Source organism: Danio rerio, chromosome 15, assembly GCF_049306965.1.
Source record: "Danio rerio strain Tuebingen ecotype United States chromosome 15, GRCz12tu, whole genome shotgun sequence".
In the NCBI taxonomy this organism is placed as follows: domain Eukaryota; kingdom Metazoa; phylum Chordata; class Actinopteri; order Cypriniformes; family Danionidae; genus Danio; species Danio rerio.
This window is the reverse complement of record NC_133190.1, coordinates 35,895,962-35,912,997: the sequence shown is the minus strand read 5'-3', so window position 1 is coordinate 35,912,997 and position 17,036 is coordinate 35,895,962. Positions and strand designations below refer to the sequence as shown.

Sequence of the window (17,036 nt, the reverse complement as noted above, 5' to 3'; positions counted from 1 at the left end):
AAACAAACTAAACATAGTTGCACCATTATGTGTTAAACACTTTTCAATATGTAAAAATAAATAAAAAATTCAGTCAACACTGACGACAGTGAAGAGGGTTGAGCTCTGGTTGTAGTGCTGTATTTATACCATGGTAATATTGTGAACTCCAGATTGCAACAGAGAAATACTGGGAGGAATCTCTGTAGACTGATGGCATTTTATGTAGTTCAGCCTTATAATCTTAAAATGTCAGCAGTATCACCTGTTTTGTAATCACTTTAGACATTACGGTAGAGAATCATTCAAACACTAGCTATAAAATGACGTTGGTGAATTAGTAGCAGCTTCTGCTGTTCTGACGTCAGCTGCAGATGTGAATGAATGACGGAAGAAAGTAGTTCCTATTACAAAAGAGTTTTGTGACTTTTTAATCTTTTTTATATACACGATTATGCCTTTAAACTGTTGTATAAACCAGATATCACACTCGTTACACTTCACGTCACTCATAACACTCACACTCGACCTCACTTACCAATATACAGCCACATCGTATCGTATGTGATATTGCTCATACATATATATATATATATATATATATATATATATATATAATTTTTATTTAACCAGATAAAAAAGGTTCGCAGCACATGACTTATAAATAATATAATAATAATAATAATAAATAAATAAATAAAAAGTAACGATAAAATAAAAATACAATTTGGTTTTTCAGCTACCACATTACAATTTGTTAAAAACACACATTGAGAAATTGACTGTTGTTGTTTGTTATTAAGGATAGAGCTAAATGATTTAATTGGGATGAGCTCAGACATTTTTAGTTCAGACTGAAGAGTATTCCAGGATGAGGGGGCGGCACAACTACTGGCTCTCTTCCCTATTTAAGTTCGAACCCAGGTCGAACTGAAGAAGTCACCAAAGAACTAATAAGTCACTAAAGAAAATATATATTTATTTAACTTTTTTTTTCTGGAATATAAGTTTCTTTATAAAAAAAAGTTAAACATACTGTGATATGTACATTGTAATTAGCATCAAGCTAACAAAATACGCTGCAAGCTGTTAAGCTTTCAGTTTTTTCAGTTTTTTACTTCCGATTTATCATTACCTTTTTTCAACAAAATTCATAGCCTTAAAAAAAACTAAATATTGAAAACATTATTTATCATGTACTGCATGACAAAGCGTTTCAATTTATTAGTTATCCGAACAGAAAAAGGAATGAAAAACGAAAGTATAAAACAAATTGAAACTGTATTAGCATTCATTATAAATATGAAGCTGAGACCAAATGTAGTTGAAATGAAACTACTTATGTCTGTAAAATGAATTGTACAAATAGCGACATGTTTTGCTTTCGTTATTTTTTTTATGTGTTAGCAATGAAATTAGAATGTGCTAAAACATGGGAAACAGGAAATCTCTCAATTTACGTGAATCCAAAGTGTGAATGCTTAGTGAATGTTTCCTTTGCTGGATTTGATAAATGCACTGAAAATGTAACAGCATATTAGCATCCCACTTGAAAAAAATACTATAGTAATTTTTAGTAAATACTATAGTGTTTTCATAAAGTGTATTATACTGTATTTATTATAGTATTTAAAAAAAATAAATGAGAGCTGCAACATAACTAAACAGTAGTAAATACTCAAGTATATTTTAGTTTTTACTATAGTAAACTATGGTGTTTTATATAAAATACCCTATACTTATAAAAACAACTGCAGTACTGGGTCATTTGTTAATAGTACTGTAACTGTTGTGTTACCATAGCAACTATAAAATTACCACAACAGATTAAGTTAAGTACTTTACTATAGCATGGTTCCAAAACACTAGCATTTATTTACTATAAATTACTATAGTTTTTTTTTTTTTTATGTGGGATATCTTTAAAAATTGCTAAAACATGCCAGCAAAATGCTAAAACATGGCAAGTATGTATTATGTATGTTATGTAACATGCTAACAATGCGCTATAATATTAAAGAGAGCCTTACTATACTGTAAGAAATATGAAATATGACTATCATTCAATTTCTTTTTGTCTTAGTCCTTTAATAATCAGGGGTCACCACAGCGGAATGAACCGCCAACTTATTCAGCATATGTTTTACACAGCAAATGCCCTTCCAGCTGCAACCCATCAATGGGAAACATTCATACACACTTTTTCACACACATACACTGGACAATTTTAGGTTACCCAATTCACCTGTACCACATGTCTTTGCACTTGAGGGGGAAACCAGAGCACCCGGAGGAAACCTAGGCGAACACAGGTAGAACATGCAAACTCCTCACAGTCCTGACCCAGCCAAGGCTCAAATCAGCGACCTTCTTGTTGTGAGATGACAGCGCTACCCACTGCACCGACCGAAATATGATTAATGTTTTTTACATTTACAAATCCAAATTTGCACATCTTTTCCAAATGTTTTACTTGCCAAACTTGTTAACTGCAAACTCCCTTTAGAATACACTGTAAGCCACGGTATGTTCCTTATGATAAAACAACTATTATTCACATACATAATTTACATAATTAATAGCAGTTTTGTCCCGTGCTCAACCCCTTGTGTTTGGTGCCATCTTTTCCCTCTCCTCTGAATTATTTGTTCTGTTGACTGTAATGTGTTTTCTCCCATGGGTGCTTGTAGCCTTCATAGCCTTTTAGCAGAGTGTCTAGCCCAGGCATGCGGAGACAGTGGGCCATGACAGGCTGTAAACTCACCGTCTCCTGTGATTTATGTGACTGATCTGAAGATGACCTGATTACAGCTCTGACTCACCAGAAAAGACTGTAGTAAAACACTGACCCCAAGTCAGACCCCTTTTACCTGAGGTTTTTTCTTTACTGCCTTAAGAGAATGAAAATGTTTCTTCTTCGTTTAGCGCCATGGAGAAGTATTTTGATGCTTTTTTTAAGACAGTTACGTGTAGATTTAGTAAGACTCTTATGCTTACCAGGGCTGCATTTTTTTATCAGTAATATTGAGACATGGGCAGCATGGTTGTGCAGTGGGTAGTGCTCTCACAGCAAGAAGGTCATTGGTTCGAGCCTCGGCTGGATCTGTTGGCATTTCTGTGTGGAGTTTGCAGGTTCTTCCAGTGATCATGTGGGTTTCCTCCGGGTGATCTTGTTTCCCCCACAGCCCAAAGACATGCGGTACAGGTGATTTGGGTAAGCTAAATTGTCCGTACTGTTTAAGTGTGAATTAAAGTATATGGGTGTTTCCTAGTGATGGTTTGCACCTGTAAGGGCATCCGCTGCGTAAAACATATGCTGGATAAGTTGGCGGTTCATTTCACTGTGACAACCCCAGATTAATAAAGGGACTAAGCCGAAAAGAAAATGATTGAATGAATGCTGAGATAAAAAATAAAGCTGTGAAAGAATTAACAGATCACTTAAAAGTAAATTTTGGTTATTTGAACATATATGTGTTTTGATTAAACTGTTCACTTTTGGTATATAAATAAAATTATGAATTTTTACTTTTAGAGCTTTTGTTTGGAGAGAATAACAAAATGTCACTATAAAAATAGTTTTATTAAACATAGAGAAGAAAATATGACTCAATGGAATTATTTTGTATGCATGTATCTACAATGTAAAATCCAAAAGGTTAAGGTAACTCAAACTGTTTGCAACAAACCATTTAATTTCAAAAACTAAACCTAATGAGTACTGTGAACTTAAACCATTTGAGTAAACGAAGCAATCTGAGCACAGTAAAACCCAGTAAATGAAGAGAACTCAAACCAACCGAGTACTGTAAAACCCAATAAGTTAAGGCAACTCAAATTGTTTGAGGAAACCGATTGCTACTGTACAAACCATTTGAGTTAAAAAACTAATCTATATGAGGACTGTGAACTTGCTACATTTAAGTTAAAGTAATGAGGTATTTAATTAACTTATAAAAAAATAAAACCCAATTTAAAAAAAATCACAGAAGGGAATTAATTAAAACATAAATAACTATTGTCCAGTTTGTCAGTCATAATATTAGCAATTTGTGCTAGTTTAACTATTTTTTGATTTATTACTACATACTAGCTATCAATAGTATTTAAGATAAGGTATTATTCAAATGTCTTATAATGACAGGATAAAACCTATCATGAAATTGCACAGATTTTCTCCTCAGGCTTCTGTAATGCCTGTCTAATGGCATAAGCATGAGCAGACTTCCGCCAGGATGGGTTGGATCCCTTAAAATGCTATTTGCCCGAGACAAAGTTGTTGATACAGTTCCTCGATAGATGTCATTTTGACTCCAACGGACCTTTCAGCTGACTTTATTCATTTATTATTTTATTCATTTTAAGGTGCAAGCATGCTATCAGTAGTTTCAAAACATGTAAATGGCAAATGCAGAGAAACGATAATAACTTTAAAGTTGTGTTTTTCTTCCAGAGCTGTATATTTATTTTGTTTTAGATGTGAGTGATACTAGTGCCTGTCTTTGTCTTTTTCCCTGTTTCATGCAGACAGATGCTCTGAGTCTCACTATGAGATAATGTGTGAGCATTACATCATCCGTCTGAGGTCTATCAGATGTTTGGCCAGCAGATTCTGTCAGATTTATTTTTTCTGAGGCCATTTTTTTTTTCTCAAACTGCCAGCATCCATTAACATGCTGTGGTATTTATTTTTCAGACAATCTGATAGATTTTGAGATTTGCTTTGTGCTGTATTAAATGTTTGCAGCAGAAACCTGACCAGCAAAAGCTGACATTTATGCTATCTCCTTTCAGCAGAGCAAATCAAACAACATGAAACTTCTTAGGTCAAAATAAGCATGCAGATCATCAAATCTGTAACATGTTTCCTTTTTTCAGTCTCTTTCTCCAATTTGAAAAGAGTAAACATGGCAGTGAAATTAGCATAAGCAACAGCTGAACAAATATGCTTGTTTGAATATAATTCTGCTTTTATTTGCTCACATATTGTGAAAGAAAAATATGGGAAAATGTTTATTTTATCAGGTTTATTGCCATAGAAACCATACCCACAAGGTAATAATCTATTTAGCAACAACAAGTTAATTACAAACATCCTCCTACATCTTTAAACAGACACTGGTGCACAGTTAGTACATGAATAATGAAATATCAACATCAAGGCCCAAGCAGTTCATTTTTAAATGTAGATGAGATGTGTCTGTTCATAATCAGAAATTAACAACATCCACTTGCAAAAAAACATGCTAAAACATATTAGCAGTAGGAACACTCAATGGATATAAAATGTGGCACAGCTGATTATAAAACATGCTAACATGCTAAAAATCTTTAGTGATCAGCTAAAATGTGCTAACTTGCTAAATATTTTTAGTGATCAGCTAAAATGTGCTAACATGGTAAAATAATTAGTAATCGGCTAAAATGTGCTAACATGCTAAAATTATTTTTAGTGATTAACTAAAAAGTGCTAACGTGCTAAATATATATATATATTTTTTTTTGTGATTTGCTAAAATGTTTTAACAGCCTAAAATTGTTTTTATTGATCAGTTAAAATGTGCTATGTTAAAATGTATTTTAGTGATCAGATAAAATGTGCTAACATGTTAAAATAATTAGTTATCAGGTAAAATGTGCTAACGTGCTAAAATTATTTCTAGTAAATAACTAAAATGTGCTAACATGCTAAAAATATTTTTTGTGATTAGCTAAAATGTCCTAACATACAAAAAAATATTTTTAGCGATCAGCTAAAACGTGCTGACATGCTAAAATTATTTTTAGTATGTAACTAAAATGTGCTAACGTGCTAAAATAGATTTTTTTTGTGATTAGCTAAATGTCCTAACATTCTTTAAACTATTTTTAGTGATCAGCTAAAATGTGCTAACATGCTAAAATTATTTTTAGTTATTAGCTAAAATGTGCTAACATGTTAAAATGTATTTTTAGTGATTGGCTAAAAGCTAACATGTTCAAATAATTTTAGTGATCAGCTAAAATGTCCTAACATGCTAACATTATTTTTAGTTATTAGCTAAAATGTGCTAACATGCTAAAATATTTTTTTTGATCAGCCAAAATGTGCTAACATGATAAAATAATTTTAGTGATCAACTACAATGTGTTAACATGCTAAAATATATTTTGTGATCAGTGAAGATATGCTAACATGTTAAAAATAAAGTTTAGTGATCAGCTAAAATATGCTAACTTGCTAAAAATAATTTTTAGTAATCAGCTAAAATGTGCTAACATGCTAGAATTATTTTTAGCTATTGGCTAAAATGTGCTAACATGTTAAAATTTATTTTTAGTGATCAGCTAAAATGCTTGCATGTTAAAATAATTTTACTGATCAGCTAAAATGTCCTAACATGCTAAAAACTATTTTCAGTTATTAGCTAAAATGTGCTAACATGCTAAAATAATTTTTGTGATCAGCCAAAATGTGCTAACATGCTAGAATTATTTTTAGCTATTGGCTAAAATGTGCTAACATGTTAAAATTTATTTTTAGTGATCAGCTAAAATGCTTGCATGTTAAAATAATTTTACTGATCAGCTAAAATGTCCTAACATGCTAAAAACTATTTTCAGTTATTAGCTAAAATGTGCTAACATGCTAAAATAATTTTTGTGATCAGCCAAAATGTGCTAACATGCTAAAATAATTTTAGTGATCAGCTAAAATTTTCTAACATGCTAAAATATATTTTGTGATCAGTTAAGATATGCTAACATGCTAAAAATAATGTTTAGTGATCAGCTAAAATGTGCTAACATGCTAAAATGATTTTTAGTTATCAGCTAAAATGTGCTAACATGCTAAAATTATTTTTAGGTATTAGCTAAAGTGTTTTAGCATGCTAAAATAATGTTAGTGATCAGCTAAAATGTGCTAACATGCTCAAATGATTTTAGTGATCAGCTATAATGTGCTAACATGCTGAAATAATTTTAGTTATTTAGTTCTGTGTTATGTTGTGTAAGCAATAAAATCTTTATTTTTCCTTTTCGGATATGCTAAAACACTAGCGTAATGTTAAAGCATGCTAACAACATGCTAAAATGGGCAAGCTTTTAGTTTGCAGTCATTGATTATGCCTATAATGTTATTGCTGATAACTATACAGGCATTTACACGTTATCTAATTACATGACAAACTATAAACAATTTATTCATGCAAATGCCGTCAAGCATATCTCTGCTGATAAAAAGAAGATTTTTTTTTAAAAATGTCTTGGTACGATTATCTGCTCACAGCACATTGAACAGAGTTTGGCGCGGGTCACATCTGGATGACATCATCACCTGGGATGTGGTGCAGGTGTTGGGCTGCAGGCCTTTGATTTGACAGCGCACGAAACAACCTCATGAATGATAATTCAGCCGGGGGATTCCCACATCGCCCCTACTTCATCTTCATGATTATTTCATGTCACCAAGCACGTTTATTATTCATCGCGCTCCCCCGACTTTGGATAAGATTTAATCACTGCATAAAAAGAATCTTCCTCTTTTCATGCTAGGAATAGTAAATCCTTTAATAAGTGCACAGAATAATAAGATTTACACAGACGTGGTATTTGAAGACGTGTTAATTTCACATTGACGTATTTTCATGGGTTTTGTCGCTTATTAGTCAATTCTCTCACTTTGTCATGTTGCTGTGCACTTTTCATTAGACCAGACAGATTAACTTTATTTTATGGTTAATTTTATCTCTCTACTAAGTAATAATTAACTTAATCTACTGTGCATATAGAAAATCATCATACCCTTTGAAATAATTTGTTTATTTGTTATACGGCCTGAAATCAAGTCACGTTCCAAATCACTTTTCCTGCCTCTGAAATGTTTTGTAGAATTCTCCTAAGCCTTTCTACAACTTTATCCTAAAGGTCTTCTGAAAGCAGGGTGTAATGTGAGCAAAGGTATACATTTGAAGTCAGAATTATTAGCCCCCCCTTTGATTTTTTCTTTTTTAAATATCTCCTAAATTATGTTTAACAGTGCAAGGACATTTTCATAGTATGTCTGATAATATTTTTTTCTTCTGGAGAAAGTCTTATTTGTTTTATTTCAGCTAGAATAAAAGCAGTTTTTAATTTTTTAAACACCATTTTTAATTTCAAAATTATTAGTCCCCTTAAGCTATATATTTTTTGATAGTCTACAGCGGGGGTTTTCAAACTGTGGGTCGCACATAGTGAGGCAATATGGGTCGCGTAAAGTCACTTAGCTGCAGCTATATTTACGTTACAATGAATTAAAACCGGCGAGGCAGTAGGTAGTGCTGTTGCCTTACAGCAAGAAGGTCGCTGGTTCGAACCTCGGCTCAGTTGGCATTTTTTGTGTGGAGTTTGCATGTTCTCCCTGCCCTCGCGTGGGTTTCCTCCAGGTGCTTCGGTTTCCCCCACAGTCCAAAGACATGCGGTACAGGTGAATTGGGTAGGCTAAATTGTCCATAGTGTATGTGTGAATGTGTGTGTGGATGTTTCCCAGAGATGGCTTGCAGCTGGAAGAGCATCCACTGCATAAAAACTTGCTGGATAAGTTGGCTAATCATTCCACTGTGGTGACCCCGGATTAATAAAGGGACTAAGCGGACAAGAAAATGAATGAATGAATTAAAACCAGTATGATAATAAGCAAACAACTCTTTAGAGATGATTGTTTTAAAAATGAATCATTTAAGTTAAAACACAAGCTAAAACAGTCTGAATCAGCAATCATTAAATGACTGAGTCTGATTCATTTGTGTTGAACTGTCATGTGTCTACATCAGTAACGTACAGCATTCATGACAGCAGCCGTGAAGCGTTTGATAAAATGAAAAAGTTTACAACAAAACATTCTGCATATGTCAACAAAGGTTGACATCTAAAGAATAGTGTCTTCATCAACAAAAAATGATCACAGGTACAGCCAGCATCCCACAAAAAGAACTTTGAGCGTCATTTGAATCACAAAATCCAAAAAGCCACACACCATAGGAGAGAAGCTTCTGCTGCCGGCCTGCAGATATTGTTGAGGAAATGCTGGGTGATGATGTTGCTGTAAAGATAGCTAAAGTTTCACTTTCTGATAGTACAGTACAACGGCGTACTGAGGAAATGTCTTCTGATATATGTGAACAAACAAGTGAATCCACAATAGTGCTGCATTTGCTGTACAACTTGACAAAAGCACAAGAGCCGATATTTTTGACTGCTTGAATGGATACAGCGAGTAACGGCCGAGTTCTTCCAGTGGGAGTAATAAGTACTAACTTAGTACTCAGGTATTCCTCTTACAATCTCAGCATCATAACGTAGCTGTCTTTCTCATAAGACCTTTAGTATTGCAATCAACTGTACATTTAATTCTCAACAAGCAAAATAAAAACTCCTCTGTAAATATTTTTTTAACCCCATTTTCCATATTAAAATATTGTGGTGGGCCTTGAGATTGACTAACTTGCCTAGGTGTTTCCTGGAAAGAAAAAGTTTAGGAACCCCTAGTCTACAGAACAAAGCATTGTTATACAATAACTTGCCAAATTACCTTACCCTGCTTAGTTAACCTAATTAACCTAGTTAAGCTTTTAAATGTCACTTTAAGCTGCATAGAAGCGTCTTAAAAAATATCCTTAAAATATTATGTACTGTCATCATGACAAAGATCAAATAAATTAGTTATTAGAAATGAGTTATTAAAACTATTATGTTTAGAAATGTGTTGAAGAAATCTCTCTTTTAAACAGGAATTGTGGCCAAAAATAAACAGGGGACTAATAATTCTGACTCGAATAATTCTCTGCCTTGGCTGTGTCAGATAAACAACACAGTGACAGACATGAAGGAAGCATATCTCACGTAATGTTTATTGGAAATACTACAGTAAGAACTTTACCAGTGATTATTTTATGTATTTGTTGTGGAGTTAATTCAAGTCTTTCTGCAACGAGTCACGCACAATGTTGTTGCAAAGTTCACGCATGCACAACACACACATACACACATGTACACGCAAACACACACACACACACAAAGCTTGGCACTGTTTTTGAATGCAAATGTGACAGGATACACATTAAAAATCTACTTCTGTATGAATATATGTTATGTTAATGTACAAAGTAAACCCAATTTAACAGCCACAAACTGGGATTGAAGCATCTTCTTTTATAATTGTACTGACATGCGGCTGTGGTGAAAAAGGTAAAATTACTGTAATTCATTGCGAACATGTACTGCTTTAAAAGCATCTTAAATTTGTAAAGCTTTACTCTTGATCACATTTGATGATAATTGATGATCACAGAGAGCTGAACAAATCTTTTAATGCCAGTTCCTTTTTACACACGTCCTGTCTTGCGGATATGATTATATGTGTTACGATATAGACATGTTAATATGTGACTGTCAATCAAATCGGTGGGCTGGAAAACCACACTCTTATGTCACATTGCGGTGGGCCTCACAACGGGAGAGATTTGGATCCTATTTTAACATCAGGAAATGTTAAAAAAAGAGAATTATTGTCTTTATATCACCCTTATATAACTGTAAAAAAACTAAACCTACACACAGTTCTGTCCAAACAGCATACAAAAAATTATGCCCTCTAAATTATGTGTAACTTTCTTTTTTTACCTTCCTAGAGTACTTTTAAATGTTAATCAGAATGGGATATCCATTTGGTTGGCCACTATAAGCAAATATTGTATGATATGAAGTTAGCAAACAACATCTTCTTTGAAGACACTAAAGCACAGCTGCTGTACTCTGCCTGGAGTATTTGCATAGAGAAAACCAGTCCATATTCATGCATTACTCGATACTAATAATCTGTTAGAGCATACTAGAAGCCCTGATGAAAAAACATAACAATAGAAGCAATCAAATAAGATTCTAACGGTTTCCACTACAAATCCCATTACACTATCACAAACCATTACATTTTAACAGTTAAAACCGATACATTTTAATAGATTCTAGTGTGTTTTGGGACATATTTCAATTAAGATTTAACAGAAGGCAGTAAATAATTATAATAATAACAATAGAGACCATAGTACTAATACAGCTTACATTAAAACAATGTTATTTCCATTGGTTTCTATTGTTGTTGTTGATGTTGTTGTTGATTTAATACTTCTTTAAACAAGGAACATGTTCGCAACTTCCAAAAACATGCTAACAATGTTCTAGTACAGTGAAGCCCAAACTCGGTTCTGGAGGACTGGTGTCCTGCAAAGCTTAGTTCCAACCCCAATCAGACACACTTTGGCTCGCTAATCTAGCTCTTAATAGGTTTTCTAAAAACATCCGTGCAGAACAGCAGCCCCTTCAGGATGGAGTTTAAGCACTCTTGTTCTAGAACATGCTAGCAACATGGTAAAATAGATTAAGACACCCTGTTAACATTGTAATGTATGAACCATGTTGTTAGCATTTTACTAACACTAAAGACAGTTGCTCTGCTGCTAATGTTTGATTAGATTTGATTAGCATGTTTGATCAGATATAAAATCCCAAATTTTCCTTTTCTGAAGTTCATTCTAGTGAATTTTTTTAAATCATGCTAGCATGCATGTCCTGATTTTGCCAAGTACTGTATGATGCGATCCTGGATTAAAATCTATGTTGATTCTGGAACAAAAATTTTGTTAGAAATTGTAATCCGTACCTATTCCCTAGCCTTAAATCCAACCATAACTGTAAATTATTCCCAAAATCAAAGGGGAATAATAATTGGAGAACTGAATAACTGTAAGCTTAAACTTAACATAAATGGTAAATGTACTGTATATGATTGGAATGCGATTCCTGGTTCAAAATAGATGTTAATTCAAGAACATGTCCTATTTGGTAATCAGGTTGGCGAGCTAGCATAATGCTAAAACAAGGCAGGCCAACATCCGGGCGAGTTCAGACAAAGTTTGCTGCCCACAATCTCATCTGCGTTCTAAAAATTTATCGTCTGACACTTTATATTCATATTTTAGTTTTAATTATCTGTTTAAAGATGTAGGACAATGTTTTTCTCTTTTTAACCCTCTTGATCTTTGTTTAATCTTCCTAGAGCACATTTAAATTTAAATCGGAGAGTGATATCCATCTGGCTGACCACCATAAGCAAGTATTGTATGATGGGAAGTTAGCAAACAGCATCTCCTTTACCTACAACGCTAAAGCCACAGACGCTCAGCTCTGCCTGGAGTCTTCGCCAAGAGAAAACCCGTCTATATTTGTGCATTCGCCTCATGCGCTAATGCTACAGGTAAATGTCTGCTTAACTCTTCACCAATGCATTCTACCTTATAATCCTAAATAAACAACATAATGGTTGGTAATGTCACTAAATGTTAATCAGATGCTGCAATGTTTAGCTAAGGCCATGAGATAATGTCAGTGTTTGCCATTCAGTGTTGATTATATTGAGAAATACATTTGCACGGAGATTATACGAGTCGGTACTTTTAAGTTTTAATTACTGAATACTATTCACCAGTACTTTTTGAATCAATTTGATTTAACCTTCTGTTTCTGCGTAGGATGTGAAGGCCATCGTTACGCACTCCATTCATAGTGCCATTCACTCCATTGGTGGCATCCAGGTGTTGTTTCCTCTCTTTGCACAGCTGGATTTCCATCAGCACAATGAAAGCCAGGTGGAGACCACAGTGTGGTACGTAATGTCAAATGCATAATGGCCTCACTGCAAAGAAAATGCTTTTCTTGCTTGGAGTTTTGTCTTGTTTCTAGTCTAAAAATGTCAATTCAAGAAGCACTTTCTAGACATGCAACATGTAGTCTTGTTTTCAAAAAATTATTCAAAATAAAGCTGATTAAAGAAATCGAAGAGCCCTTATTACGCATTATAGAAGATCATATTTTGGTTTTGGGGTCTCCAACAACAGGCTGATATGCATGCAAGTTCAAAAAACACTTTCATTGTCTTATAATAAGCATTTATTTTGACCTAATTATCCTAACATCTCTCATATGATTTGTTCAGTGATTCATTATTTCTCAAACTCCTCCTTAGCACGATGCTAATCTGTGCTGATTGGTCTGATGACCCAGTCTATTGCAATTGGTCAACTGCATTCAGCGCAAGACAGAGAGAAACACCCACCATGGCTTATCAACATTGTCAAAGTAGCCATAGCGCAGAGTATATGTGTGAGGCCAATGCAAGAGTGCATTAAGGCAGACCCACTAGTTTTTCACGATTCTGCGATTGCTGAATCCAACACAAAATCAGCAAAAAGTCGCAAATTTTTGTAATCCTGCAAACGCAAAATAATTGCAAAAACTATAAATAATCTCATAAAACATCAAATTCCAAACCAAATAATCAGATTATATTTACTTCAGTTTGCAACTAACTGTTTTACATGACTTATAGATGTTGCATGGGCAGGGCACATGATGTATTTGAGTGTCTCTCGAAAAATTCTGTCTCACCTTCGCCCTCACAGTCATTACAATACATAGAATGAGTGGCGGAAGGAGTTTTTTAGCTTGTGCAGTAAGCAGACGCAGATGAAAAGCGAGTGATTTACACGTGAAATAAATGCAAAGATTGGATTAGACATCCTGTGATGCAAATTGGGCGTTTTGTGCGTTTGACATGACTCAGAGTGCAAAAGAAAGCTGGAGCAAACTGAGCAATTAAACAAACAGGTGGAAATTGGTTCAAGGATGACGGCTGCTGGATGTGACCGAATTTAAGAACATTATTTGTGCTTTACATGTATGGCTGGTATTATGATATGCGTCAAATTCATAAATGTTTCCGTTTAACTCTTTTCTTGCAGTTAACGAGAGAAAATGCTTCTCTGCCATTGAGTTTTACGGCAATCCGTGTTTTAGGTGTATTATGGTAGGGGACGCCCTAACACATGTCCCATGTGTGACATAATATCAGATGCTCCGGGGATTGAAATCTGAAAAAAAGTAAGATCGTGGATAAATATAAGAGTAAAGAGTAAATAAAATCTTGTCTTGACGAGACCCAAATAAAGCAGCTTTATTCTATGATTTGTGTCATTGTCATCGTTTCAGATTGCACACCTAACATGGTAGGCTACCTAATATAGTAATTAAGATATAGGGGGTCTGATTAATACACCAGCATATTTCTCTATTATTAACCATAAGTAAAAACAACGACACACATTCTGTATTAATCCGAAGGCTACTTTGAAACTTGACTGCCGTACATGTGTAGGAACAGCTGATGGTGGCCATAGAAATGACAAGCCGCAGAGCATTACAAGCTCACAAACGCATGGTAAAGAAATCGGCACATGCTGCATTTTCAGCGTGGTTTTAGATGCGAAAAGTGAATACAAAGAGTTAATCAGATACAGTACCAACCTCGTGGAGAGATTAAATGTAACAAGACACAATTAAATACATATTTTGCAAGCTAGAGAAAACAAGGAGGCAACTATTTTAATAGCGCTTACTTACACTTGTGAAATGGAGGAAGAAACTGATAACTGATAACTGAAAGTTCTTGTCAAGCTCTGACAATGTCCCATACATCAATAGTCTTTTCTGATCCTTCCTTTAACAAGCAGCCGACAAATCCCCCATTGCAGGGTAGATTATTGCATTAATCACCAGAACGTTCAGACGTCAGTACGAACAGGCAAAATAGCCGACTCGGAGTCAAATCTTTTATTAAAAATCAATTTTTTTATACAAAGGTGCACTTTCATATTTATATTTTTTCAATAACTTAAGGCTGTGTTGCACACTGTATTTTTAAAAACCCATAATAGGGGCTCTTTAATTATTAAGAAATTTAGCTTTTCCTTAAAACAAGCTAAACAATCAGCCAATGGTGTAAGCAAAATAGTCTTGTTTTTGCTTTGAAAAAGTGTTAAACTTAATTTTAACATATTATTTTTGAAAACAAGGCTATATTTTTCCTGATCTGTAAAATGCTTTTAGATATTTTTTTACTTGTTTGAAAAGTAAGAAAAGTAATGCAAGCATTTTTGCAGTAATCAGGATTTAGTTAGATTATATTAAAAAGCCTAAATTTATGCATGCATTTTAGTGTATATATATATATATATATATATATATATAGTTTCTGTTGTTACATTATTGTTTTATGTATTGTATTTAAATTGTTAATCTTTGCTTTTTCTTAAATATTACAATTATTACATTATTTGAATACAATTGTATGTAGTTTATTTTATATATAAAAAAAACATGACAAAAGTCTCGACAAGAAATGTTTTAGTCTTGCTTTAACCTATTTAATTGATTAATCAGGTTTCAGATTTTTTTTAATTATAATCAGTTAAACTCAATATGTAGATGACTAGAAAAACTAATTTGATTCAATTAATGTAACACTATTCATTTTACAGTAAACAATATAATGTACTGAATGAACAAACATGTGTTTCTCTTATTTATTTATTTAATTTAAAATGTCAGCATTATGTGATTTTTGGATGATTGTAATAAATATCTAATATCAGATGATCATACCTAAATATCAAGTGATCAAGATGTACATACTGGTTACATTTGGTTGCAAGCCTTTCGTCATCAATCTCAAGCAGCAGTTACCCTGTAAAGCTGTGAAAATTTATTTTATTTTTTTCTGTGCAGTTCAACTCTCCTCGCCTTCCTGATGGAGCTACTCAAGAGCTCGGTGGCAATGCAAGAGCAAATGCTTGGTGGGAAAGGTTTCCTGGTGATTGGGTACCTCTTGGAAAAGGTGCTGTCATTTTCCAACTTACAATTCAGACTGGTTAAGGCTGAAGTGTGCAATTTTTGTGCTGTTAGCAGCACCAAAGCCATCGCAAAAATAACAGTTATCACATATAAGTTATGTTTTCCCAAACCACTGTTTCAAAAGACAAAATGTTCCACAGCTAAAAGCTTTTATCGGGTTATTGCTATTATGTTGGGACACTTAAATATATCGAATTGAATCTGAAGCAGCACATTGTTTACATTCCATAGGGCAATCAACACAAACTCAAAAACATTACGTTTGTTGTTTGTTCAAACTTTTTATTTAAAAGGAGCTTAAACAACACAATTCTTGAGTTTGATACAATTAAATTGTTTTATGTTCAGTCCACCTAAATTTGTAAAAAGTTAACCTAATTCCTTCATGTTGTCCCAACTCAAATCTTTTTTGTCAGAGTGTATGAATGTTTTATAGTTGCATGTTAAAGGGCACCTACAGTATGGTGAAAAATCTAATTTGCAAGCTGTTTGGACACATATATGTGTAGTTACAGTGTATAGACCATGATATTGGGGTAATATAAACACACCCAATCCTTTTTTTTTCAATTTAACAACATAAAAACGTTGGACCAATTAGAGCGGTTTTGAGACTGTCCGCAACTTGACACAGGAGTGCGGTCCCCCCGCCACCAATATTGATTAACATGCGCGCATTACCAAAAAACAGCTGATCCACCGTGTCTTTCAGCACTCTCTCCAAAAACACTTGATTAATCTCAGCTGGCGGATCAACATTTACCACGATTGCTCTCATCGGTGCCATTGTTTGTAACTTTAGGTGGGTTTGCAAACATGTACTCTTCATTGCGTCTTCCTTAAACTTCAGTCGTCGCACAGAAGCTCCCTGTCCTCATGTGCGCGTCCCACCATTGGAAATAACGAACTTGCCTTAGTTATAGCCTCAGTCAAATTAAATTCAGTGTGCGTGGTTATTAGTCTCAGTGTACACCCTTGGAACTTTAAACTAGCACACAGTTGGCTGTAAAACTATACAAAAACACAAATGATTTTGTAACTGCCACTCTCATATATTTTGGCACATTAGGAATATTGATTCCTTAACAGTAGTCTCTGCTTGGTCTGTGTCCGAGTCGAACATGGATGGCTGAATGCTGGTCCTCTAGCCCATTTCACACATACAGACCTCTTTCCGGAAAATTACTGGCTATTTTCCAGAAAGGTCTATATGTGTGAAGAGGCTCTTTTTAAAAATACCGGTAAATTAGTTCTGGCTATTTTCCGGAAAGAGAAGTTGTAACATTACTGGT

At 34.1% G+C, this 17,036-nt stretch overlaps 1 protein-coding gene across 12 annotated transcripts in view; it reads left to right on the top strand.

The window, feature by feature from the left end:
- nbeab (neurobeachin b) overlaps positions 1–17,036 on the top strand; it is a 770,985-nt gene that overhangs the window by 165,901 nt on the left and 588,048 nt on the right. For all 12 annotated transcript variants that reach the window (XR_012390920.1, XR_012390919.1, XM_073923810.1 and 9 more), the window contains exons 9-11: positions 12,056–12,253; positions 12,528–12,661; positions 15,619–15,727. Coding sequence is in view for 10 of the 12 variants with exons in the window: in XM_073923810.1 (XP_073779911.1) it covers positions 12,056–12,253; positions 12,528–12,661; positions 15,619–15,727 (441 nt within the window). In the remaining 2 variants the exon portion in view is untranslated. The remainder of the gene's footprint in view (positions 1–12,055; positions 12,254–12,527; positions 12,662–15,618; positions 15,728–17,036) is intronic.